The 26389-nt window shown below is 37.1% G+C and overlaps 1 protein-coding gene, 1 long non-coding RNA gene and 1 pseudogene across 3 annotated transcripts in view; 1 reads left to right on the forward strand and 2 right to left on the reverse strand.

Moving 5' to 3' along the window:
- Nucleotides 1-12696, reverse strand: part of LOC119617600 — a 15703-nt gene extending 3007 nt beyond the window's left edge. Inside the window, exon 1 of the long non-coding RNA XR_005233937.1 lies at nucleotides 12584-12696. This is a non-coding gene — a long non-coding RNA (uncharacterized LOC119617600). The remainder of the gene's footprint in view (nucleotides 1-12583) is intronic.
- LOC108238954 (solute carrier family 22 member 5-like) lies at nucleotides 2707-18505 on the forward strand. Of its 2 annotated transcripts, none has more exons than XM_017421341.3 (10): nucleotides 2707-3190; nucleotides 3510-3613; nucleotides 4443-4597; nucleotides 4680-4851; nucleotides 7228-7354; nucleotides 9109-9206; nucleotides 10348-10562; nucleotides 10903-11085; nucleotides 16710-16845; nucleotides 18181-18505. In XM_017421341.3, exons 1-10 carry the CDS (start codon nucleotides 2759-2761, stop codon nucleotides 18266-18268), a joined length of 1710 nt encoding a protein of 569 aa, XP_017276830.1. In that variant the 5' UTR covers nucleotides 2707-2758; the 3' UTR covers nucleotides 18269-18505. The 2 variants fall into 2 exon arrangements, with proteins under 2 accessions (XP_017276830.1, XP_037834963.1); XM_037979035.1 differs by lacking the exons at nucleotides 9109-9206; nucleotides 10348-10562; nucleotides 10903-11085 and adding exons at nucleotides 14255-14352; nucleotides 15472-15686; nucleotides 16027-16209.
- Nucleotides 16960-26329, reverse strand: LOC108238955 (annotated as a pseudogene).
- Nucleotides 26330-26389: the final 60 nt, after the last annotated feature.

Genomic DNA, 26389 nt, shown 5'->3' on the forward strand with positions numbered 1-26389 from the left:
CCCTTCACAGCAGGCTCTGCAGCTGTCCTCCGTAAAACGTTTCACACGATTAAGGCTTCACTGGATATGCTTTTTTTTGCAGAGTTTAGAGAAAAAGTAGTTACACCAAGTCCTGATAAGGTAACTGTCTATCTCGCTCATCATATCTTATCATATGCTAAATTACCTTTTTTTTCAGAGTTCAGGATAAGCAGCTACCATAAGGTTTGGTAACTATTTGCCTTGTTCATCATTTCTTATCTTTCTTTTTTTTTCAAGTGTCAAGCTAAATTAACGTCTTCAGCATTTGTGCAATCAGCTTCAGAGATAAAACTATTTTTTGCGAAACCTGCTGCAGCTGTTGATTAACCTTTTCCGTTCAGAATTGCTGTAAAGTGAACAGGAACTTTGTGCATCAAATAAACTTTATATCTTTGTTTTAGGTCCTTTTGTTGGGACTTCTAGGCACAGTCAGCAGCTGCACTCTTTGCCTGCCTGCTGCATCAGAGGTGACAGATTTAATCAGTTTAATCACTGCACTGATGAAAGGCTTTGTGGTGTCCAATCCATGTGTCATGCTGCCTAAGTCACAGTCTGAGACGGATGAAAGTTTGGTACGGTCATCCCATGTGGGATGACAACTTTCTTACTTGATAGGACAAGAAAGAAAACTGACTAATTGGAGGTTTTAGGGTTAAATAACTTGATGGTTTTATTTCATCATTATTTTAAAGTTGCGTGTGATGAGAAACATCAGATTCTGCTCACCTGATTGCATTGGCTAATGGAAGGAGCCTATAGAAATCAGTGTAATCATTAACATGTGCTTCAACACCAGATTTGACTGGCTTGATACAAAGGATCATAGTGCACACAGTCAGGAGGCTTTAATGATCGAGTTTACACAAGAGATGAGCACATGCATGAAATCAACACAAACCGTAACGTCCTGGGTTACGTTACGGCATGTTATACATAATTAAATCATTAAATCTGTCATATTATAACAGCTTTATATTCTAAAGTTTTGATGAGGACCAAAAGAGAAAAATAATGTGACTGTATCAGAAAATGGAGATGCATTCAGTGAAAAAAACAATCTTCAAATCAAATGAAACAAAACAGACAGTACCAAACCAAAAAAAAAAAAGAAAAGAAAAAACTCACTTAATACTACCTTTACTTTTATTTTATTCCAAAACGTATGTTATATAATTCTGATTTTGTCTTATCTATTATCTGCAAGCCAGGTCTGTAACATTTAAAAACAATTGCATCATATTTGAAAGACAGTGGTTTGTATTTTTAAATAAAATAATAAGAAAAAAAGAGAGAATAATATTCTTAGATGTCATTCAGTTGAAAAGCTGCAGATTTAACACATGTGACACTTGTTCCAGTGTTTCCTGTAGATTCATATCAGATTAAATACCCCCATCTTGCAGTGCAACAAACAATTTCTGCATTTAGGAAAAAAACCCATAAAGATTATTTTTTTGTCTTTTTTCTTTATTTTTTTTCTAGGGGTGCCACAAAAGGGGGGCTGTGGGGAAGGGGGGACAATGGCCACCCTTATAAATTCCCAACAGATCAAGAGCGTCCAGCATGGACTTTCATCCCTGTTCTTTGTGCACAGAAATTTAATTATTTATATATTTTGATAATATTATGAGTGCACAGAAATTATTTATATCTTTTGATGATGAGTGGATGATGGAGTATTAAAAATCTTCTCCATTTTTTTTTTTGTTGGGGAAAATTAGCCTGAAATTGTTCTACTAATTTTAGACATCTTTACTTCTGAAAGTTCTACTTTTGCAGCCTTTTGTTGTAAAAACAAAAAAACAAAATCCTTCATCTAAAAAAATAAATAGCTGCACGATCCTATAGCTGTTTTTTTTTTTTTTTAGGGGTATTTATTGTACAGCACTTTGGTCAACTCTGGTCGTTGTTAATGTACTTAATAAATAAAGCTGGTTTGATTATTTAAAACAAACAAAAACAAACAAACAAACAAACAAACAGACTAAACCTTGGAAACAGACCAATGTGATTAAAAAAAACAAATGCAATAAACACACAAAAATCTGAGAGTGAACACATCAGCAGCTAATTATCCTCTGCTGAGCAGATTACAGAGTCAGGACAGGTGAGATGATTGTCGAACAAAGGACCAGGTGAGGGAGGCAGAAGACAAGACAAACACAGGGACAGACTGAGGAATTTAAAAAATACAACCGAACAAGATGATCACTGCAGAAACAAATTGTAAAACAGCAAAAATAAGAAACAAATCGAATAACAGATAAAAATATTCTATAAACCTCAACAACTTGGGGATGCCAATAAATAAATAATAAACTATTCATTAAAGGGAGATACATTTGAGTTTTCCAACCAATCTTAACTTAGATAGCACTCAAATATATAAGCTTATTTAAGATTATTATTATTATTATTATTATTATTATTATTATTGCATTCAAAGTTTTTTGTGCAACAATAAACTATGTTGTTGTCTATTGTTGAAGTTTGTCATTTCTTATGCATAAAATGCCTGTTATGCTAAAAAAAACATCTTGTGAGGATTTATAAATTAAAGTTTAGTTAAAGACTTTAAATTGACGAGGTTTATTCATTAGTAGAAAGAAGGGAGGGGAGAAAAATCAGTTAATTTCTTACAGCAGGAGGCAGGAGGAGGCGGGATGGCTTTGAAAGTGAAACACAACCTGAGGAATCTGAAATCCTTCATTCCTGTCTCTGCACCACCACCTCCACCATGCTCCCGGATTCTTCCTCCTCCACCAACAAAGTCACTGATTATGACACGGCGACCGCCTTCCTCGGACAGTGGGGCCGCTTCCAGCAGAAGATCTTCTTCCTCACCTCCCTCTGTGTCATTCCCAACGGATTCCTGACCGTGGCCTTCGTCTTCCTGGCGGCCACGCCGGCTCACCGCTGCCTCCTGCCCGCGCACCTGAACCTCTCCGCGGCGTGGAGGAACAGCAGCGTCCCGCTGGAGGAGGAGGATGGAGGCGCGGGGCCGGTGCCCAGCAGGTGCTCCAGGTACAAACTGGACTACCTGCTGAATTACTCAGACAGAGGCTTGCTGCCCGGACTGGATGTTAATCTGTCCGACGTGCCGACAGAAGGCTGCTTGGACGGATGGGAGTACGACCGCAGCGACTACAGCTCTACCATAGTGACTGAGGTGTGTCCACCTTTCCTGCTGGTGATGGGATTTAAATGGTTATGGGGAAAAACGTGGAAATCCTTTTGAATTCGTCAAGTTAAAGTTTAAAAATGAAGATGACTTTGTAAACATTAATATTCCTTTTAAATAAAGGGGGAAAACATCCAAAATTAAGGTTCTTAACCACTAACTTACACAGTTACAAATATTTGTACATTATACACTTTTTAAAAGCATGAACAATATGAGCCTCTTCTTGTATTTTACTTATAGTTTGCTGACTTTAAACGGCTTCAACCCCCCCCTAACCTAATCAGTCTGTCTGTACTTCTTGCAGTGGAACATGGTGTGTGACGACAGCTGGAAGAAGCCCCTCACCTCTTCTTTTTTCTACTTTGGTGTTCTTATTGGCTCCTTCCTTTCAGGACAGATTTCTGACAGGTCATGACCAAACGATTTATAGCTAGAAACAAAACAACAACTGATGTTTGCTTGCCCTCCTGCCTTTGGTGGTCATTTGTCAGAGCAGAAGTAATTGAAATGATTATCATATAGTACACTGATTTGTTGGTCCTCGAGGAACACTATCCAGCATGTTTTAGTTGTTTCCCTGCTTTGACACACCTGATTTGAATGAGGGAGTGATTAACAGGCTTCTGCAGACAGAAAGGACCTGCTGAAAAGCAGGGAAACAATGAAAACGTGCAGGATAGTGTTCCTCGAGGACCAGGGTTAGGAACCGCTGGTATAGAAGTGTTCACCACTAAAAACTCAGCTCTGAATGTGACTGGAAAAGAGAGGAAATATGTAGTTAGTATTACACTATATGTGCAAACAAATCAAGCCATTCAGAAACAATAATCCGGTTTAACGATTGCTAAACCTCGTTGGTTAATTATATCTTTTAAAGACATTTGGACTCTCATTATAACAATTAAGGCATCATTTCTCCCTAAGCATGTTGTGCAATATACAGAGCAGTCTCTATTGGCTTATTTTTGCTCATCTCATAAATCAAAAACCATCTGTTACTTTCATCTTATGAGCTAAAAAGCAGATCTGACCAGTTAGTCTATATAATTTTGCTGTAGGACAAAGTCGGGGAAAAAGTTGAAATATAGGAGAGGAATGAGTGACTCCTCTTATTGACTCTTATGTTCCTTATTGCAAGATCCCACAGAAAACAAGACAATAACTGTGACACGAATAATGACTCTCCCACTTATACAACAAACTTCATTAATGTCTTCGTGCTTCCTGTTTGTTTCAGATATGGGAGAAAAAGAGCGCTGTTTATCGCTATAGCATTACAAGCCATCACCGCGTTCATCTTGGTTTTCTCTCCAAACTGGACTACTTTCTGTATTTTGTACTTAATTGTTGGATTGGAACAGATTTCCATTTATGTGGTTGCATTTGTGTTAGGTACTTCATTTCATATATTTACCCAAATCATTCATTATGAAACCTCCAAAATCTAATTTAATCTGTTGTTCTTTGTTTTAAGGAACTGAGCTATTAGCTCGCCGTACCCGGGCAATTTTTTCCACCGCTGGAACGTGTATTTTCTTTGCTGTGGGATACATGATTCTGCCACTATTTGCTTTCTACATCAGAGACTGGAGGATGTTTTTCTTCAGTATCACAATGCCAGGCAGTCTCCGCATGATTTTATGGTGGTAGGTAGGTGTGTGTTTGTGTGTCCATACACTTTATATATTTATTCAGTTTTACTGCCCAAGTTGCATGCATTTCATGAAAAATGTTTTTGTAATTTTACCAGCTGTTTAATGTGCCTTTTTGGCAGTTGTAATGACAGAAAAATCTGATTCAGGTGTCTGTTAAAATGTAAAGTTTCCTTAGGTGTGTTTTTTGCCCCACCCACCAAACTGGTTCCAGTTCTAGCTGGGAGCTGATTCTTGCTTAACACTACTTTCACTGTGATTTATTTTTCCCAAGGGCTGTATAACATTAGATGTCTGACAGGAATTTGTAACAGGACCAACCTTCCTGTATGCTGGTTTTAGTTCAAGATTTGGGTCCTGCCCCCTCATGTCTCATGTAAATGAATGGGACATTGCTATTGGTAAAAAAATAATAATAATAATAAAAAAAAAATACACCTTGGATAATTTCTTTCAGGTGTTAGTTGACAGCGTTATCTTGCTGCTGTGTTAGAATTATCATTTATTTAAAATTTAGTCATGATCGTGTGCGATGAGTAGGTGGGACCTAAAGCCTGACGTCCATACTACAGACTCTGCTTCCGAAAATACAACACGGGAGATTAAAGTTGAGGATCAGTAAATCAAGAGCTTGACATTTTTGACTCATCTCCTTCTTCACAACTACAGACCCATGTAGCACCATCATTATTGCTGATGAAGCCCTCTTTATTCTACCACTCCTCCTGAACAAAAATACTCCAAATGCTTTGCTTAAAGCAGACACTCATTTGGGAAAGTCTCAGCATTTTATTTTTCTGGTTGAGAATCATGGTCTCATAGGGAAGCTGACTCTCATGCTGGCTGCTTTATAGTCTGTCACAAACTGCTCTGAAAATCATGGCTCAAGAATATCAATACAACCACATCAGATGCATTGATGCAACCCTGAGGTTCCCAAACAAGACTTTCTAGTCTTTACAATTATCTCTCAAGATCCTGTCTATGGCATTATGCCATTTGGTACCTATTGACTGCACAAAGAAAATCTTGCCATTAAAAACTTGGATGACCAAGCCCTAAAATTCTTCTCCTTAAGCTTAGCTTGATGGCATCTATCACTGCTGGTCTCCATGGAGGCTTAGTTTCCACTGCCCAGACCTATTCTTCCCTGAAACTGCCACAGGATCCCCCAGGGGGAGCTGGAAAGTGTAGCTATGGAGAGGAATGTTTGAACCTTCGGCTTTCACAAATGGACCTCAAAAAAGCAGATAGAAATGGATGGAAGAATGTTTTTTAAGTTTGTGCATCATCTCTTAACACCTGAACAAAGAAGTTGCTCTAATCAAAAACTGCACTCTGGGCCACTGACTGATTTATCATTTTTAAGGATCTTGGGTTCTTCCTTGTTCAGTCATTAAGCTGTCAGTTACTTTTTACAGAGTATAACATATACATTTCTTTTTACTAAATATCACTATTATACTGATTTCTGACCCAAATGAAGACTTGGTTAAAAAAATAAATCTCTTCCATATCCTGACTTAAACATTGTAGAGTAAATTTGAATCACTCCTGTTGCAGCTTGCTTTAGTTCAGTTCATTGAGGTTTGTTGACATAAATATATTAAGTTTTTTTTAGGGTTTCATCAGATCTTTTTAATCAAGTTATTACCTGGACGCCTTAATGTTTTCTTTTTTTCCCCAGCCTATTGAATTTGTTGCTGTGCTTGGGATATTTTTTCTCTTTCACCTCTTCTGCCAAGCATCAGCAGGCTTCACATCTGACTCTAAATAGTTTTGCAGATGAGTTCGTGGTTGACTCAGTGACTGCAAGTTTGGCAGGTCTTGTGGCTGCAAAACGAGACCCAAATCATCAGCCCTCCTTCCACTGTTCTTGATGTTGCACTTGGTTTGCTGTAATTGGTTTTCAACAAATGTCATTGTGCATTATGGACAATCGTCTCCTCACTCATCTAATGTCTTTAAAAAAAAAACCCTCCTCCATAAGTTTGGTGGTTTGTTCAAATAAAGCTTTGCAAACTTGGACAAAGTTGCTCATTTTAGAGTATTGTCTTCTGACAATCCTTTCAAACAAGCCATACTACTTCAGACTTTTGGCTAATACTGCAGTCATGAACAGTAACAGTCCTGAAGGCGGAGTCGTGCCTTTTTGTCGTTTAGCAAATTCTTGAGCATTGCACAATCTAACATGGTAGGTTTACGTGTCAGTACATTGACAATGGGTTTTCAGTACTTTTTCAGTATGAATTATTCCTCTTGTTTGTAAATTACCTTTTCATAACCTTTCCCAGATTAGTAGGTATGGCTTCTTTTAAGATTATTGCTGATGTTTTTCTTCCTGTTTCTCACTGTTGCCAAATGAGGCAGGTTCATCCCAGAGTCTCCTCGGTGGCTGCTGTCTCAGGGAAGAATAGAAGAAGCCAAGGCCATAATCACAAATGCTGCTAAGATGAACAACGTTGAACCACCAGCAGTCATTTTTAGTCATTTACAGGTGAGGGCATACTGTGTTTCTGTAACTAAATTTAAGCTGTTCATCACAGTTTTCATCATCTTTGTATCATTTGTACATGTAAGTCATAAAGTGGGGTTCTACATCATTTGGAAGGCAAACCTTTCTTTGTTAAGTTTTCTGTCTGGACACTAAACTACTCTTGTAGCATAAGTTGTCACAAGATTACAGTCAAAAGAAGATCCAAGATCCATTTTAAAAGTATACATTATATATGCAATTGATGCATTTGAATAACCAAAATTAAACTACAGTCTGTGTTATGAATATTTTTTTGGCAACATAATTCAAAGAGGAAGTTTGATGCACTGTAACTTGGATACAGACAAAACACTAGTAGCAAACTATGGGGAAAAGAGTAAAACTTATATGAAAACTAATTTAATAGCACCAGTGATGTTATTGCACACTCAACCAGAGTGCTTCAAATATCCCAAATAATTGCTTTCCATTTCTGTTTGTAGCAGTGGTGTAACTGTTCACAGTGCAGGCACTGACATGTTTAATTGCTTGCATCTGGTTTGCAGATCTGCCGTTAAAATTCAGTGAACTCTTCCAACCATTACTGAAAAGCAGACTTTGTTTCTGTAACAGTTTTCTTTCTTGCAGAGCACACTATTTTTAAGTAGAAACATTTTTACCTACCAGTTGGAGAGAGTCAAGCAGGTTAAACCCTTACATGGTTCACTGCTCAGATAACTTTATTTCTCATGTTTTTCTACACAAGTGATATTCCACTTTGTTAAAGGTAAACTTGCCAAATATTTGTTTTATGGTCTAATAAAGTATTTCTAGTTTCAAACTGTAGCTTAAAAAAATAAATGGAGGACAATGCAAAATCTGTGACTTCTCAAAAAATTAATTTTACAACTGACTCAAACTACAGTGTAGGACTTTCATTGTTTAAAGTAGTTTTGCTTTAAATGATAAAGAAATGCACCATCTCTTATGCCCTTTTTACCTTTAAAGTGCTTTTCTCTTTTACTGTGCTGTAAAGTAAAAATAGAGAAGCGGGACGTTTAGTCTGTATCACCCACAGTGCATGTTTAAAGGAATGTGATTAGTTTTCACTAACTTTACTGTAAATTCTTCTTTCTCCAGACAGTTTTATGTATTCGGCTGGCTTTTCCATCATGTGAACAAATCTGTAAAATTTACGCTTGAAGCAAAACTATCACTAAATATGATCCTACTTTGTGCAGAAACATGTCCTACATTCCTTCTTTTAACCTTTAACAGATCTTTAAAATCTATGTTTTGAGTACTGTAGGGTTAAAATCTTGATTTATCAACTAATATAAGTTTGAGAGTAATGTGTAGGAATACTTTTAAAATCTAAATGCATAAAGTAGAAGTACATCTCAATAAAGTAGAGCATCTAATTAATTGAGATATGCCTGTGTATATATGAACATTTTAGTTTTAACATCTTTTTTGTTTTTTCTGCTGTTTAAGTGTATTACCTGAACTAATCATTTTGTTTGAGGAACCAACACGTTTGATTTAAAATTGCACAATCTTTCTACAGATTCTACATAATGATACAATGGATGAAACTTTTGAAATTGAAATTTTAAATATTTTCTGTGTAGTTTAAAACCCATGTTTTGAGTACTGTATGTGTTCACTCAGCAAACGGTCAAGATCTCAAAAGCACCTTTCTTGATAAATTACTTTTTCACTTGTGACGCAGCCTAAGTGTTTGTTGTTGTTTTACATGCTCCGCTGCTTCACAGAATGAGGACAAGTCTGAGGACAGGAGGGCCTACAACATCTGTGACCTGTTTCGTTTTCCAAACATCCGCTGGATCTCTATCACGCTGTGGCTGATCTGGTGAGTCTCTGCTGTCTCAGTTTGCTTTCACATTCCGCACAACTGTGCACGTGCACTCATTTCCTGAAAATGTCACCCAAATCTGTTCCTTAGACGTTTTTATGTAATCTTGCTAACTGACGGACAAACCGATCAAAAACATAACGTACTTGGCGGAGGTAACACCTGCTGGAACGTAGATGAGGTTTTAACAAGGGAGTCACCTGTGACCTTTACCTTTGACCCTCTGACCTTAAAAACAAAAGGGATCATTTTTGACCTATGAGCTCACCAGCTGTGTAGTTTGACCTTCCTACGTTACACGGTTGCAGAATAGGAGCACAGCATCAGCACAAAAATGTAATCACCTGTTCTATGCACAACGTTTGATGTTTCCTGAAAATCCGCTCATAACTTTTTGAGTAATCTCGTGAACAGACTGACAAACACTAACGAAAACATAACCTCCTTGGTAGAGGTAATAATGACAATTGCTGTTAAACCTGCAGCTAAAATCAAAATTAAGTTAAATTTTTTACAGTTATTGCAATTACAATAGGAAATCTTATGTAAATAGCCTATTTGCGCTTTTTGAAACTGACAAGATGCAAACCATGTTGCACCAGTTCAGAAAGAGACTATGACTTTCTAACTGGAGTTCAGTCTTCCTAGAACGTTTGTCTGAACAATAAATGAACAATTAAAAAAAGTTTTTCAATCTGAGTTGTGAAACCTCATTCTTAAATTATATTTTGCATTCTAATATGGAAGTAGTCATCGCACGAATGACTTGCAGAGCATGCAAAGAAATCTTTATGAGTTAACTTGTGCAACTATGAAACTTTGATAACTTCAAAAAAAATGTCATGGCTTTAAAATGTCTTATTTTGAAAGGTCTTAAGCTTTTTGATTTAACTTAACTATAAAATAAAAGTAAGAAAAATTTAATTAATTGAACAATTACATGATTTAATATTACTAAAAATAGTAATAAAATTAATTTGGCTATATTTGTGCCATTTCTCTCAGATCCAAACACACACAGGGTCTCTTCAAACAGCTGAACACCACAGGGAAATTATTCCAGTTAAAGTTGTTTTTTTTTATTTCACATGAATAAATGTCTTATGGTTTATTCTTTGTTTCAAATTTATCCCCACAGGAACACCCTTACTATTGGCTACTTTGCTCTTTCCCTGAACACGGGAAACCTCAGTGGAAATGCCTACTTCAACTGTTTCCTGTCAGCTGCAGTTGAGATCCCAGCCTACGTTTTGTCGTGGGCTCTGTTTCGCTGGTGTTCCAGACGACTGAGTGTTTCCTCATCACTCCTCACAGGAGGGGCGTTTCTTCTCCTCACTCAGCTTGTACCAGCACGTATGACAATTAGCAGGGTTTAAAAATGGTGTAATGAAAAGTTCAAAAAGATGGTCTCTTCATTTTTGAAGTGATGTTCTGTCAAATAATTAGTACCTTACCGGAAGTGTAGAGATTTATTCTTGGCGAGTGTAGCGTTCCTTCACTCTTGAATGAAATTTTTGGGAGTTGTTTTACAATCCTAAACTCCCGCCATTTTCTCCATACTCTGTGCTTCTTGGTAAGGTTCCAACTATTTAATTAAATTTCTAACTATTTAACCAAACAGTATTTCAAAAATGAACAGACTATCCTTTAGGTCATATTTAACCTCTAATAGTTGTATATTTTCTTCCTTCAGACTTGTTTTCCCTTTCCACAACATTCGAGATGACGGGGAAGTTTGCAGTGTCAACATCCTTTGCTGTTGTATACGCCTACACAGCAGAACTCTACCCAACGGTGCTGAGGAACACAGCTGTGGGTTCCTGCTCCATGGCCGCCAGAATAGGCAGCATCATTGCTCCATATTTTGTTTACTTAAGTAAGCAAATTAAGGCCACTTCACTCATCTTATTGACTTGTGTTAGTAAATGTCTGCAATAGGAATGACAAACGAACCTACAGGATGCTATGTGATTGCATTTATAATTTTATTCTCAGCTCACCATTTGTTTATTTCAAACATCCTGTCACTGTTTGAAGGATATTTTAAGGTTCTCCAATGGAAATAGTTGTACTGAACCAGTTATTTAGCCTTTTTTCTTTTCCGTGGACCACCTGCTCTGTTTTTGAAATTCAGTTCTTGTTAAGCTAACCTGCTTGTCTTTGTAATGAGAGGAAGGCACACATTAAAACTTAGAAAAGCCCCTGACAAAAATAAAAACAACCTTTCTCTCAGACACAACACTCTGCTTTAATTCCTTTAAAGACTTGATTTGCAACTTTTTTTTTTTTTTGACTGCTTTTGTTTGCTGCGCCTTTGTAGTACCATTGTAGACGAGGCTGTTTTTCACTGTTTCCCCCCTTGTATGATGTTCCACCACAGGAANTCAACTAATATAAGTTTGAGAGTAATGTGTAGGAATACTTTTAAAATCTAAATGCATAAAGTAGAAGTACATCTCAATAAAGTAGAGCATCTAATTAATTGAGATATGCCTGTGTATATATGAACATTTTAGTTTTAACATCTTTTTTGTTTTTTCTGCTGTTTAAGTGTATTACCTGAACTAATCATTTTGTTTGAGGAACCAACACGTTTGATTTAAAATTGCACAATCTTTCTACAGATTCTACATAATGATACAATGGATGAAACTTTTGAAATTGAAATTTTAAATATTTTCTGTGTAGTTTAAAACCCATGTTTTGAGTACTGTATGTGTTCACTCAGCAAACGGTCAAGATCTCAAAAGCACCTTTCTTGATAAATTACTTTTTCACTTGTGACGCAGCCTAAGTGTTTGTTGTTGTTTTACATGCTCCGCTGCTTCACAGAATGAGGACAAGTCTGAGGACAGGAGGGCCTACAACATCTGTGACCTGTTTCGTTTTCCAAACATCCGCTGGATCTCTATCACGCTGTGGCTGATCTGGTGAGTCTCTGCTGTCTCAGTTTGCTTTCACATTCCGCACAACTGTGCACGTGCACTCATTTCCTGAAAATGTCACCCAAATCTGTTCCTTAGACGTTTTTATGTAATCTTGCTAACTGACGGACAAACCGATCAAAAACATAACGTACTTGGCGGAGGTAACACCTGCTGGAACGTAGATGAGGTTTTAACAAGGGAGTCACCTGTGACCTTTACCTTTGACCCTCTGACCTTAAAAACAAAAGGGATCATTTTTGACCTATGAGCTCACCAGCTGTGTAGTTTGACCTTCCTACGTTACACGGTTGCAGAATAGGAGCACAGCATCAGCACAAAAATGTAATCACCTGTTCTATGCACAACGTTTGATGTTTCCTGAAAATCCGCTCATAACTTTTTGAGTAATCTCGTGAACAGACTGACAAACACTAACGAAAACATAACCTCCTTGGTAGAGGTAATAATGACAGTTGCTGTTAAAGCTGCAGCTAAAATCAAAATTAAGTTAAATTTTTTACAGTTATTGCAATTACAATAGGAAATCTTATGTAAATAGCCTATTTGCGCTTTTTGAAACTGACAAGATGCAAACCATGTTGCACCAGTTCAGAAAGAGACTATGACTTTCTAACTGGAGTTCAGTCTTCCTAGAACGTTTGTCTGAACAATAAATGAACAATTAAAAAAAGTTTTTCAATCTGAGTTGTGAAACCTCATTCTTAAATTATATTTTGCATTCTAATATGGAAGTAGTCATCGCACGAATGACTTGCAGAGNTTATTGCACACTCAACCAGAGTGCTTCAAATATCCCAAATAATTGCTTTCCATTTCTGTTTGTAGCAGTGGTGTAACTGTTCACAGTGCAGGCACTGACATGTTTAATTGCTTGCATCTGGTTTGCAGATCTGCCGTTAAAATTCAGTGAACTCTTCCAACCATTACTGAAAAGCAGACTTTGTTTCTGTAACAGTTTTCTTTCTTGCAGAGCACACTATTTTTAAGTAGAAACATTTTTACCTACCAGTTGGAGAGAGTCAAGCAGGTTAAACCCTTACATGGTTCACTGCTCAGATAACTTTATTTCTCATGTTTTTCTACACAAGTGATATTCCACTTTGTTAAAGGTAAACTTGCCAAATATTTGTTTTATGGTCTAATAAAGTATTTCTAGTTTCAAACTGTAGCTTAAAAAAATAAATGGAGGACAATGCAAAATCTGTGACTTCTCAAAAAATTAATTTTACAACTGACTCAAACTACAGTGTAGGACTTTCATTGTTTAAAGTAGTTTTGCTTTAAATGATAAAGAAATGCACCATCTCTTATGCCCTTTTTACCTTTAAAGTGCTTTTCTCTTTTACTGTGCTGTAAAGTAAAAATAGAGAAGCGGGACGTTTAGTCTGTATCACCCACAGTGCATGTTTAAAGGAATGTGATTAGTTTTCACTAACTTTACTGTAAATTCTTCTTTCTCCAGACAGTTTTATGTATTCGGCTGGCTTTTCCATCATGTGAACAAATCTGTAAAATTTACGCTTGAAGCAAAACTATCACTAAATATGATCCTACTTTGTGCAGAAACATGTCCTACATTCCTTCTTTTAACCTTTAACAGATCTTTAAAATCTATGTTTTGAGTACTGTAGGGTTAAAATCTTGATTTATCAACTAATATAAGTTTGAGAGTAATGTGTAGGAATACTTTTAAAATCTAAATGAATAAAGTAGAAGTACATCTCAATAAAGTAGAGCATCTAATTAATTGAGATATGCCTGTGTATATATGAACATTTTAGTTTTAACATCTTTTTTGTTTTTTCTGCTGTTTAAGTGTATTACCTGAACTAATCATTTTGTTTGAGGAACCAACACGTTTGATTTAAAATTGCACAATCTTTCTACAGATTCTACATAATGATACAATGGATGAAACTTTTGAAATTGAAATTTTAAATATTTTCTGTGTAGTTTAAAACCCATGTTTTGAGTACTGTATGTGTTCACTCAGCAAACGGTCAAGATCTCAAAAGCACCTTTCTTGATAAACTACTTTTTCACTTGTGACGCAGCCTAAGTGTTTGTTGTTGTTTTACATGCTCCGCTGCTTCACAGAATGAGGACAAGTCTGAGGACAGGAGGGCCTACAACATCTGTGACCTGTTTCGTTTTCCAAGCATCCGCTGGATCTCTATCACGCTGTGGCTGATCTGGTGAGTCTCTGCTGTCTCAGCTTGCTTTCACATTCCGCACAACTGTGCACGTGCACTCATTTCCTGAAAATGTCACCCAAATCTGTTCCTTAGAAGTTTTTATGTAATCTTGCTAACAGACGGACTAACCGACTTGGCGGAGGTAACACCTGCTGCAGCATAGATGAAGTTTTAACAAAGGAGTCACCTGTGACCTTTACCTTTGACCCCATGACCTTGAAATCAATAGGCATCATTTTTGACCTATGAGGTGGCCAGCTGTGCAGTTTGACCTTCCTACGTTACATGGCTGCAAAGTAGGAGAACAGGATAAGCCCAAAAATGTAATAACTTTTTGAGTAATCTCGTGAACAGACTGACAAACGCTAACGAAAACAACACCTCCTTGGTAGAGGTAATAATGACAGTTGCTGTTAAAGCTGCAGCTAAAATCAAAATTAAGTTTTTTTTACAGTTATTGCAATTACAATAGGAAATCTTATGTAAATAGCCTATTTGTGCTTTTTAAAACTGACAAGATGCAAACCATGTTGCACCAGTTCAGAAACAACAGACTATGATGGATCCTGGAGAAATTAAGACTTTCTAGCTGGAGTTCAGTCTTTCTAGAACGTTTGTCTGAACAATAAATGAACAATCAAAAAAGTTTTTCAATCTGAGTTGTGAAACCTCATTCTTAAATTATATTTTGCATTCTAATATGGAAGTAGTCATCGCACGAATGACTTGCAGAGCATGCAAAGAAATCTTTACAAGTTAACTTGTGCAACTATGAAACTTTGATAACCTCAAAAAAAATGTCATGGCTTTAAAATGTCTTATTTTGAAAGGTCTTAAGCTTTTTGATTTAACTTAACTATAAAATAAAAGTAATAAAAATTTCATAAAACTTCATTAAATTGTAAATTAAACAATTACATGATTTAAAATTAATTTGGTTGTATTTGTGCCATTTGTCTCACATCCAAACACAAACCCAGGGTCTCTTCAAACAGCTGAACACCACAGGGAAATTATTCCAGTTAAAGTTTGCTTTTTTTTTTTGTTTTTTTTTTTTTAAATTTCACATGTGAATAAATGTCTTATGGTTTATTCTTTGTTTCAAATTTATCCCCACAGGAACACCCTTACTATTGGCTACTTTGCTCTTTCCCTGAACACGGGAAACCTCAGTGGAAATGCCTACTTCAACTGTTTCCTGTCAGCTGCAGTTGAGATCCCAGCCTACGTTTTGTCGTGGGCTCTGTTTCGCTGGTGTTCCAGACGACTGAGTGTTTCCTCATCACTCCTCACAGGAGGGGCGTTTCTTCTCCTCACTCAGCTTGTACCAGCACGTATGACAATTAGCAGGGTTTAAAAATGGTGTAATGAAAAGTTCAAAAAGATGGTCTCTTCATTTTTGAAGTGATGTTCTGTCAAATAATTAGTACCTTACCGGAAGTGTAGAGATTTATTCTTGGCGAGTGTAGCGTTCCTTCACTCTTGAATGAAATTTTTGGGAGTTGTTTTACAATCCTAAACTCCCGCCATTTTCTCCATACTCTGTGCTTCTTGGTAAGGTTCCAACTATTTAATTAAATTTCTAACTATTTAACCAAACAGTATTTCAAAAATGAACAGACTATCCTTTAGGTCATATTTAACCTCTAATAGTTGTATATTTTCTTCCTTCAGACTTGTTTTCCATTTCCACAACATTCGAGATGACGGGGAAGTTTGCAGTGTCAACATCCTTTGCTGTTGTATACGCCTACACAGCAGAACTCTACCCAACGGTGCTGAGGAACACAGCTGTGGGTTCCTGCTCCATGGCCGCCAGAATAGGCGGCATCATTGCTCCATATTTTGTTTACTTAAGTAAGCAAATTAAGGCCACTTCACTCATCTTATTGACTTGTGTTAGTAAATGTCTGCAATAGGAATGACAAACGAACCTACAGGATGCTATGTGATTGCATTTATAATTTTATTCTCAGCTCACCATTTGTTTATTTCAAACATCCTGTCACTGTTTGAAGGATATTTTAAGGTTCTCCAATGGAAATAGTTGTACTGAACCAGTTATTTAGCCTTTTTTCTTTTCCGTGGACCACCTGCTCTGTTTTTGAAATTCAGTTCTTGTTAAGCTAACCTGCTTGTCTTTGTAATGAGAGGAAGGCACACATTAAAACTTAGAAAAGCCCCTGACAAAAATAAAAACAACCTTTCTCTCAGACACAACACTCTGCTTTAATTCCTTTAAAGACTTGATTTGCAACTTTTTTTTTTGACTGCTTTTGTTTGCTGCGCCTTTGTAGTACCATTGTAGACGAGGCTGTTTTTCACTGTCTCCCCCCTTGTATGATGTTCCACCACAGGAACTTACTCCGTTTCACTGCCTTACATCCTGATGGGGAGCCTCACAACTCTGGCGGGGTTGCTGAGTCTCCTGCTGCCTGAGACCTATGGAATGCCTCTGCCTGAAACCATCAGTCACATGCAACACTTCCCCGGGTAAAACTGCACCTTGTACACCTCCACCCTGCTGTATTATTTGAAGATTCTTCACCACTTTTGGTGATTCATTTTACAGAAGCATTATGAAATTCAATGCAATGTTTTGTTTGATTTTTTTTTTTTAGACAAATTGACAAAATCCCAAACATTCATGTCCCAAACAAACATTCAACATGTGAGAATGTGGCAAATACAGAGTATTTTGCAAGTTAGTTTTACTAATCATTGTACCCAATTTTCAAATCAACTTGGCAGCATTTTTACACGCACACACACACACACACACACACACACACACACACAGCCTCCCTCCCCTCCCACACACAAGGACATGTTTGGCGTGTTTCCCCAGCTTTATCAGAAAATCGCCTGAAGTCAAAACGCCCATAAGACTGACAACTAGGTCTAACCCCACTGATCTAAAACATGAACAGTCATCTACTTGACACAAACAAGTATGTGGAAACTTACTGGGGATGGTTCTTTTCCGTGCTCCTGTAACAACATGCCCAACTCACACCAAAGTTGTTTTTCGGTCTTTTGGCTGTTCTGTTCAGGGGGTCACCACAGCGAGAAAACTCGCACTAAAGACTTGGCATCGCCAGATACCCTTCCTGAACCTGCAGCCTCAGGATTACAAGACTGCAACACTGACCACCGAGCTACCGCAGCCCCTCAGCACACAAAGTAGTATCTTTAAAATAATTCAGTAGTTGCAGATGGACAGTGAAAACACAAACTGAACATGAAGAAAACCCTTTGTCATTTTGGAAGCAGACTTCTCTTTTTTTTTAGCTCAACAAAGAAATGTTGCTATGAAAAAAAAACTGGCATTTCTTCAAGAAATGTATTGTGGTGGTTGTGATGAATAAACTCACAAACTTTATTTCAGGAAGTGTGCCAATACGCCAGATGCCATTCCATAATGTCTCTTCAGCATTTTACAGATATTTCTACCAACATGGTCTCTTCTGCCTTTACACTGTCACAGCAGCACCCTCTATCCAAAATTAATAACAGCAACAGAGCAGAGCATGAATGCATTCACTTTGTAAACCTAAGAACGCATCAAAAGGCAACATTAGAATGGCTTATCACGACCTCAACCATTACACCAGAGACATGCAACTTGAAAATATTCATACATGATCAGTTCATGACTAAAATGTCCCTCAAATCACATTAAACCTGGTTGATGAACAAATAAATCAGGAAAGTAAGAATGATTTTTCTTGCTTCTTAGCTTTATGGAGCTTGAAATGAGCTAAAAGATAATGTTCCCTCTTTAAACTTCCTGTTTGTGGCTAACGTTGCATTTCTTTGTTTCTCCAGGTGTTGCCGAAAATCACCTCACACCACTAGGCAAACGAAAAAAGGGGAGAAGGCAGCTGAAGAAACATCTCTGGTCGGACAGATTTGAAACAAGTGAAACTGACTGAATTCAGTTTGTGCGCACATCTGGAAAATAGGGGAAAAACTTGGAGAAATTACTTGGTATTAGTTGAAATAGTTTGTCTGCAACATGTCAGTGGGTCTATGCAAAGCAATTGTAACAATGTAAGAATGTATTTGTGGTTTTTAAAATGTAAAAAGTGAAACTGTTCTTAAAAAACATTGCATTTGTTTTAAAATTTAAGTGTGTTTTTGAGCAACAAAACTGATTTCAGTTTTCTTTCTCATCTATTGTAAAGCTTTTAATTTTTGTAACTTTGTCATTTTAATTCATTCCCATGTGGTGCTGACATGTGCAGCTGCACGTCTAAACAAAACAAGATATTTCAAATGTAAAACCACACTGAACTTTGGAAAATGTCTTTAGACTTTAGACTTGCAGTGATGACGACAGCAACATCTCATGTACGTTGAGAAGATAAAAGCTGGTGACCAAAGAGGACTGTCCAGTTAGACAACAGGAACTGAGGTTTTAGATCTTGTGAGGCAGGGACATTTTATTCTGTGATGATAAAAATAAATACAATTAGTAAGGTACATGTTAAAGTAAATTTTGTAACATTTTTCTTTTGAGTCATTTCAACTCAGCTTAGTATGATGGGACTTCAGGACATAAAAACAAACCATAAAATGACATAAGATATTAAAATAGTGTTGTGTTGCATTGTACATGGTCTATATGCCAGATTTTGAGCAAACTGTCAAAGAAGTGATTTTTTTTTTCACTGTGGATTTTTTTCATCTTGACTCTTTACTTACAAATGGGGGATACACTACAAGAACATTAAACATCCAAAGAAGTGAAATAGACCAATTATAGTCAAATAGGCTTCTCAGAATCACTTCATGTGAAGTGGTACATAAGCTATTTCTTACAAACATACCAGATAACTAAAAATGCACAATACATCTGATTTAATAAAATGATAAAATTATTTTAGTAATGCCAAGCAGGTTATTAAATCTCTAATGACGATAATTTTGAGTGTGAATCAGTAGATGTTAACCTAAAAATAATTCCTCGATTACTTACTTTTTTCTTTCATGCATTTGTTGAATGGTTTCAGGAAGTGGCTGTTTAAAACTCTCAGGAAGGAAAAGAGCAGCAAAGGCCGTCAGAACAGCCAGAGTCCCCAGTGTAATGTAAGGCAGGTACTTAAAGTATCCCCCTAAAAAACATGCAGTGAGATGCAGGTGAGAGAGAAATCCTTCATATGTATCTGCAGATTCTGCAAAGTTATTTTTTGCAAGACTCTTAAATAAAATGAAGTCACTGACTGAGACTCAGCAGAAAGGGAGTGACGCAACATCCTATCCTGGAGACTGTGGTCGTGGTCCCTGTCGCTGTGTTCCTGAGTGCTGTTGGGTAGAGCTCTGTGGTGTAGGTGAATATCAGAGAGTAACCAGTGGTGAGGGCATACTTACTCATCATCTCCAGTGTAAGGGACAAATTGAGTAGATCTGAAGTGAAAAAAGTAATTAGGACTTCAGAACAGAATTTGTTTAAAATCAAATGCTAAGTTAAGGCTTGGATAGCGTCTGGAAGCCCTATCGCTCCATCAAGGGTAATTAAGGTAATGGTACAGATGTGTAAATTTACTGTTGGGCTTACGTTCTGGCACCAGTTGAATAAAGAACAGTGGTACTGCTCCAAGGATCAGTGTACCAATGACAGACCATCGTCTTGGAAGGTACCTCAGAGCCATCCAGCTGGAAACATATGCTGGGATTTCCACTACAGCTGAGATGAAACAGCTGACGTAGGGGTTAGAATGGAGCTGAGCTGCATTGAAAGACAGGCTGCAATAGCCAGTAGTCATAGTGAACCTGAAGGAAAATCAAGCAGAGATGTTCAAAGTATGGTTTTAAAGAAAAATCAACATGAAAAATACTTAACGATGCATTTTAGCTGATAAAATGTCATAAAAATGCCCATCTGAGCACTGAAAGGGCATTGAGTTTGTAATGTTACATCATATGACTGAAACTAATTTTTCATATTGGATTTCAAAGAGTTCTTGATCATGCTAAAACAAATGTGTTCATTCAAAAATAAAGATGAAGGGCTAGAATTATTTAAAACTGTGCAGTACAATTTTCAATGCTGCCCACAATTTCATAAACACTCCATGCCTGATTTAAGGCTGTATACTCACAAAACCAAAGAGAGGATGAGTGTGGTGGTTCTGATGCTGCTGTGCCTCAAAAGATCAAACACACTGGAGTTTTCTTTGTCAGTCTTTGTTTCCTGCAAAACAGAATGAATAACTTAAGACTAGACTAGTTTTAAACTTCCTCTGTGAAAAACAGCCTCAACTACTGCAAATGTTCTCACTCAAAACACTTAAAATTATTTTTAACAACTTTTTAATGTTGTTTGATGTGAATATTAATGAAGCTCTGAGACGGTGATGCTTAAATAAAACCCTATTTGATCATTTTAGCAAATATTTATCTGCTACACACCAGACATGACTGAATTTCTTTGTCCTGTTCCAACTCTAAATCTATCTATCTATCTATAGAGAGGGAGAGGGATGTTTCTGATGTTTAAGCCCACAGAAACTGCTGTATTTGAGGAGTTTAAATAATGTTACCTTACATTGTAATGTTCAAAGATGACCCTTGGAGCCTGAACTTTGTTCCACTGAGCAGCTTTCCTTATTACGGCTTCAGCTTCTTCAACTCTGCCTTGAGAGAGCAGCCATCGAGGAGATTCAGGGAGAAGCCTGGTTCAATGTTAGTCAGAAACAGAAAGGTTTAGGTCAGGACAGAAATTGAAATACTAACAGTGAACAAGTTTCACAATACATACACTGTAAATGATAAATGGCTTGCACTTATATAGCGCTTTATCTAGTCCAAGGACCCCATAGCGCTTTACACTACAATCGTTCACCCATTCATCCACACATTCACACACTGATGGCGTAGCCCGGGGCGGGCTGACAGAAGTGAGGCTGCCATCACTTCGGCACCACCGAGCCCTCTGACCACCACCAGTAGGCAAGGCGGGTGAAGTGTCAACGGCTGAGACAGCCGGAGCGGGGGCTCGAACCAGCAACCCTCCGATTACAGGACAAATCATCACTATTGAGCCACTGCCGCCCAATAAAAGACTTATTGGGTTTTATATAAAAACATGCATGTTAGGGTGCCTTCAGGCCCAGGCCCCCCTCGAAAAAGAGATTTTGGATGTCAATGGGATGTGCCTGGGTGAATAAAGAATAAAAAACAAAATAAATAAAAAGTTGGTAAGACTTAAATGATTCGAGGCGACCAGTTTTCTCAAACGGTTTGAGTTTAACTCAAACAATTAAAGTATACATAAACTTTTAAACAGAAAAAAAATAACTTCAGTCATGTATTTGAATGCACTTTTATAAATAAAGTTAGGAAACTCAACTTCACTAAATCATTTTTAGCTAAATGAGTTAAGTAAATCACTGACAGCTCCGACCTCCGACATGCATGGCAAGTGATGCGACAGATCAGAAACCAAAACAGCAACATTACCTCATTCATCAGCAACAGTTCTGCACTGGCTGATGATCTCAACCACTTCTTCGACCGACAGATTTTAAACCTCATTTTAAAAGTCTTAACACCTTGACTGCATCATTTTGATATAAAATACTGTCTCCTTCTTAAATTACCACTATCTGGTAACTCCTACAGACATGAAGACAGCTCAGAGTGGTATTAGTGTTCTCTTACAATGCAGGTCAGGGATGCAGAATCACCTGAGTGATGAAGGTGCTGTTGGTCAGAGCGTTGCTTTCGAGGATGTTAGGTCTTCCTTATACACACAGACTGTTGTCTCCACACATGCAGGCTGTTGTGTCAACAAATACAGCCTGTTGTATGCACACATACGAATTGTGTGTTCATGTGACTACCTCAAGAGCGTTGCTCTGAAAAACAAGGACTAGATATACAGAGAATAATATATTAACCTTGACTGTTCACATTTAGCCATTATTGTAGGACCTTAGATATATTCATATCTGTTGTCATACCATCAAAAGTTCTCTAATCTTTCAACCAAAATAGTCTTTTCTTTTTTTCCATCTGTCATATCCACATGCAGCAATAAAGGAGAAAATCAAAAATCAGAGCTGAATAAACTGAAACTAAAGTTAAAAATACTGTTTTCACAACTGAAAATGATGGAACAATGTTGTCATGTGATTAAAAGAAAAGAAGGAATTTTAGAATGCAGACCATCTTTCCTTTACTTTGGCAAGGAGATCACAAATCACAAATTCTTCATTGTCTTCAGTGGATAAAATAGTCCAACCACAAAAGTGAGGCCAGGAGTGCTGCTGGTTCCTTGTCCCAGGTGCTCCAGTCCAACAAAGAGGCTCATGGTCCGTGTACAGCGTCTCTCAGTGATTCAAAAAGTCAGGCCAACCAGATCGTTTTACCATGAAATATTTGGGTAATTTATAACATTTATTATTTGGTTTACAGTCAGTAGACTTTTTCCCTCTTTTTGTTTAAATGCTAATCCAGTATTCACATTGTCTACCTGTTCATAATGTTGTCTTACCTTTTTTTTTTTAAAAAACAACTTCTGCAAACTTTGTGTTATTTTGACCATTTAAATATCAAAACGCTTTACCTCGTTCTGGAATAGTGTGCTATGACTTTTCAGTATTTCTAACTTAGACTGTTTAACTTTATTTACAACCATTTTCCTCATAGATACAATGAAAACATTGGTTTCAGAAACCTACTTCGGTATATTTCATGTTTTGGACAAAGAAGACAGATGGTTTGAGAAGCGGGGGGGGGTGTACCCATTCAAGTCAAATGAGTAAGATCAACTTTAAACAGAAGAGGTCTCATATTCCACTTTTCTAAAACTAACAATAAAGTGTTAAGCTTGATTTTTAAAACTGCATCCTCCTTTTAGCTTTTTTGATAGCTGAAAGGGGCTTTTTTTCTGCTGTCAATGTTTCACCTGATGTGTGACTGGGTTTAAGATGGAATACAGTAAATGAAGTAACCTTTTTACATGTCACTCACCACTAGAGGGGGATGTAGGCCAGGCAAGGGCAAGACAGAGCCAGGAGAAGAGATTTCCAGTCCCTTAAGAAGTAAGCAACAAGAGGCAGCAACATGTAGCCAATGGCGAAGCTTAAACATATGCCCATAGATGAATAAAGAACCCGTACATTGCCAGTCAGGACCTCGGCACCTGCCAACAAGAAATGAATAAAGACAGGACATGAAGTTAGTCAGTATGACTGTACAGTGTTAGATTTTTTTGAAAATTAAAAAAATGGTATATACCAAGCACTAAAGCTGCCACAAAGTTGGATATTTGGCCCAGTCCTTTAAAAAAGAGGAGGATGATGAACATGATCCATGAGGTAGAGAAGACCTGAGCAAATGTAAAAAGTGTTTGTGCCACCAGGGTTGCAAATAGAACAGGTTTCCTTCCATATCTGTAAAAATATTTGTAATAAAACAAATCATCAGTCATCAGTAAAAAACAACACTTAACACACTTTTTAAAATCATACATGTATTAGATGAAAATTTAACTTGGGTTCTTTTTAACAGACAAATCTGTGTAAAAGTGTTAATCAAGTAAAAATGGTCAAGATTTCTTACTCAGACTGTAATATTGGGTATTTGACAATATTAACAAAACAACCCTTGAACTTTTCTAAATATGTAAAATAATCATAAAGTGAGATGTGTGATGTTTAGTTTCTGTAACAGGAAGCTAATGTTTACAGTACCTGTCTGACATCGGACCCGAGAAGAAAGATCCACAAAGAACTCCCACAAAGAAAACTGTAGAAGTAAATGGCTGCTTCCATCGTTCACTGCACACCAAGTCGAACTGGAAAATTCACACATTTCATGTTTTTTATGGGCATCGAATAAACTTGGGAAAACTAACCTGTGTTATGGTAAAAACATAGATATTTAGTCAAGTTTACCATTTCTAATGTTACATAATGTGTTTACAATTTGACAATCAACTATTAAAATGTGTAAAATGTCATGGCTTCTTTTACTCAATGACTTTTTACTATGTCCTGATACATAAAAAGGAAAAAAGTACTTTTTAAATTGATGACTCAGTGATGAATGCATTATTGGACTAGGTTGGGTTTGCATTTTTTACTGTGACATGTTTAGACAAGTTTACAGTTGTCAGCTGCTGGAGACCTAAAGAAATTAAAGAGAGCTGCAAAATGCAGAGTCTTGAGCTAAAGCCAAGAGAGTCGACAAACAACATATGAGCCACTGACACAACTTTGTTATCAAACAGCTCAAAAGAAGTTATAATAATCTGATATAAGACAATTTTTTCAGAGTGACAGTCACAAATGCAGTCACTATGTTGTTGATAATGGTTTTTAGTATGTTACAAATGAAACCCAAATGTTCTAAATCTGGGTTTTTTAGGCTTTCAGTAGAGTGAAGAATAATGAGACTCTTATTAATACACACTTTATTCCTAAAGGTACAAAGAAAATTCATATTATAAAACCTGGAGACAGATGTGGACTAATCCACAGTAAAGACCAAAGTCTCTATGGCATTTATAGCAATGATAATAATGACAATAATGTCACATATACAACACTGAACACCACTCTTAACTGCAGTTGACAAAAATGTCTGACTATGATTGTGTGCTGACAGACTGTTGCTTTCATCTTGTGGGACACACCCAAATACAACAGTCAGGAAGACAGCATAAAAGCACATCATGAACACGGACAAATTTGAAAAAAGACAAAACAGGCAGAACAAGAAGATGAAACAAACAAACAAACAAAAAAAAAACAAGCTTGCACTCGCCTCAGTCACTACTGTGGATTGGTAAATGTTTTTGCTGTAGACCCAGCCGTCCACACAGCCCTCCTGCTCAAGTTCAGCAAGGTTGACGTCCCTGCCAGGAATATATCCCTGATTGGAGAGATTTCTGACCACATCCAGTCTGTATCTGCTGCACTTGCTCAGTTCCTGTTTCCCATTCACCACCTTCAAATCAAAACAACAAAAATAGTGCGATCGGAACCATTGTTGTTCCTTTTCAACTTGAACTAATCCCATACAGCTGTATGGATACAGTCATGTCTGTTCGCTTACAGCACTGTGCAGCATTTTGTCAATGCTGCAAAAACAATTGAGTTTAAATGGCAGCAGCAAAACCACATTCCACAAAAAAATCATAAAGAAGCATAAATTAAAATTAGATCAAAACAGACAGTACGCTGAGACACAAATGAAAGTAAAACAACAAAAATAAAATGCAAAATGAGATTTATATCATTGGAGATACTGTAAAATGTGTGATCTCTGCGTTCCTTGTGCAGTGCAAATTCAATAAATAATCTAGAGACTTAAAAAAATGGATTAAAAAAAAACACACACTAAACAGATCTCTGCTGTGACTGAAAATGTTTGAGACTTGACAAGATTACATATGCATAGTAATTAAATGCATAATATAAAATTTTTCATGGTCTTCAAATGGCTGGAAATGTGTATTTTTTTTTCTTTTTACTGACTGACCGAGACTAAACAACATTTAGAAAACTTGAGAAAGACTATGTGCAAATATTATAGTACAGTGCATGCAAACATTTGAATGAAATAGCTCAGTGATCACAGAAAAAAAACTAATAAGTAAGTACTGCTTTGTAAAAAAGGCAGCTACATAACTCAGAATATCGTCCTTTGCAAAGCGCTGCAGAAGAAACTCACTGCTATAGGTATGACGCTTTTACGCCAGTCTTCTGTGAGGTTGACGTCTGGAACAAAGCAGTTGTGACTTGGTTCGTCAGTCAAAAAAACAAGAATAAAAGTACCAAATCCATTGGGCACGATGCTAGCACAGAGCAGGAAGAAGACGACCTGTTGGAAATGTCCCCACTGACCCAAAAAAGCTACAGCTACTGCATAATCTTTCATATTCAAAGGATCCTCTGCGTCTACGGTATCCAATTCTACTTTCTGTCTTCCTGCAAAGTATGACTTCAGCTTTTATGAGAACCTGCCTACCATGGCATACCTGTGAAAACAAAGATTACTTTAAAACGTTTCCCTGTATAAACCT

This window comes from Kryptolebias marmoratus, linkage group LG13, assembly GCF_001649575.2.
Source record: "Kryptolebias marmoratus isolate JLee-2015 linkage group LG13, ASM164957v2, whole genome shotgun sequence".
Lineage (NCBI taxonomy): Eukaryota > Metazoa > Chordata > Actinopteri > Cyprinodontiformes > Rivulidae > Kryptolebias > Kryptolebias marmoratus.

Excerpts from the sequence above, each read along its gene's own strand:
- LOC108238954 (XM_017421341.3), top strand. The coding sequence starts at position 2,759 with ATGCTCCCGGATTCTTCCTCCTCCACCAACAAAGTCACTGATTATGAC. Across the intron at positions 3,614-4,442 it reads TCAGGACAGATTTCTGACAG|ATATGGGAGAAAAAGAGCGC; the intron begins GTCATGACCAAA and ends TGTTTGTTTCAG. Across the intron at positions 11,086-16,709 it reads TCCATATTTTGTTTACTTAA|GAACTTACTCCGTTTCACTG; the intron begins GTAAGCAAATTA and ends GTTCCACCACAG.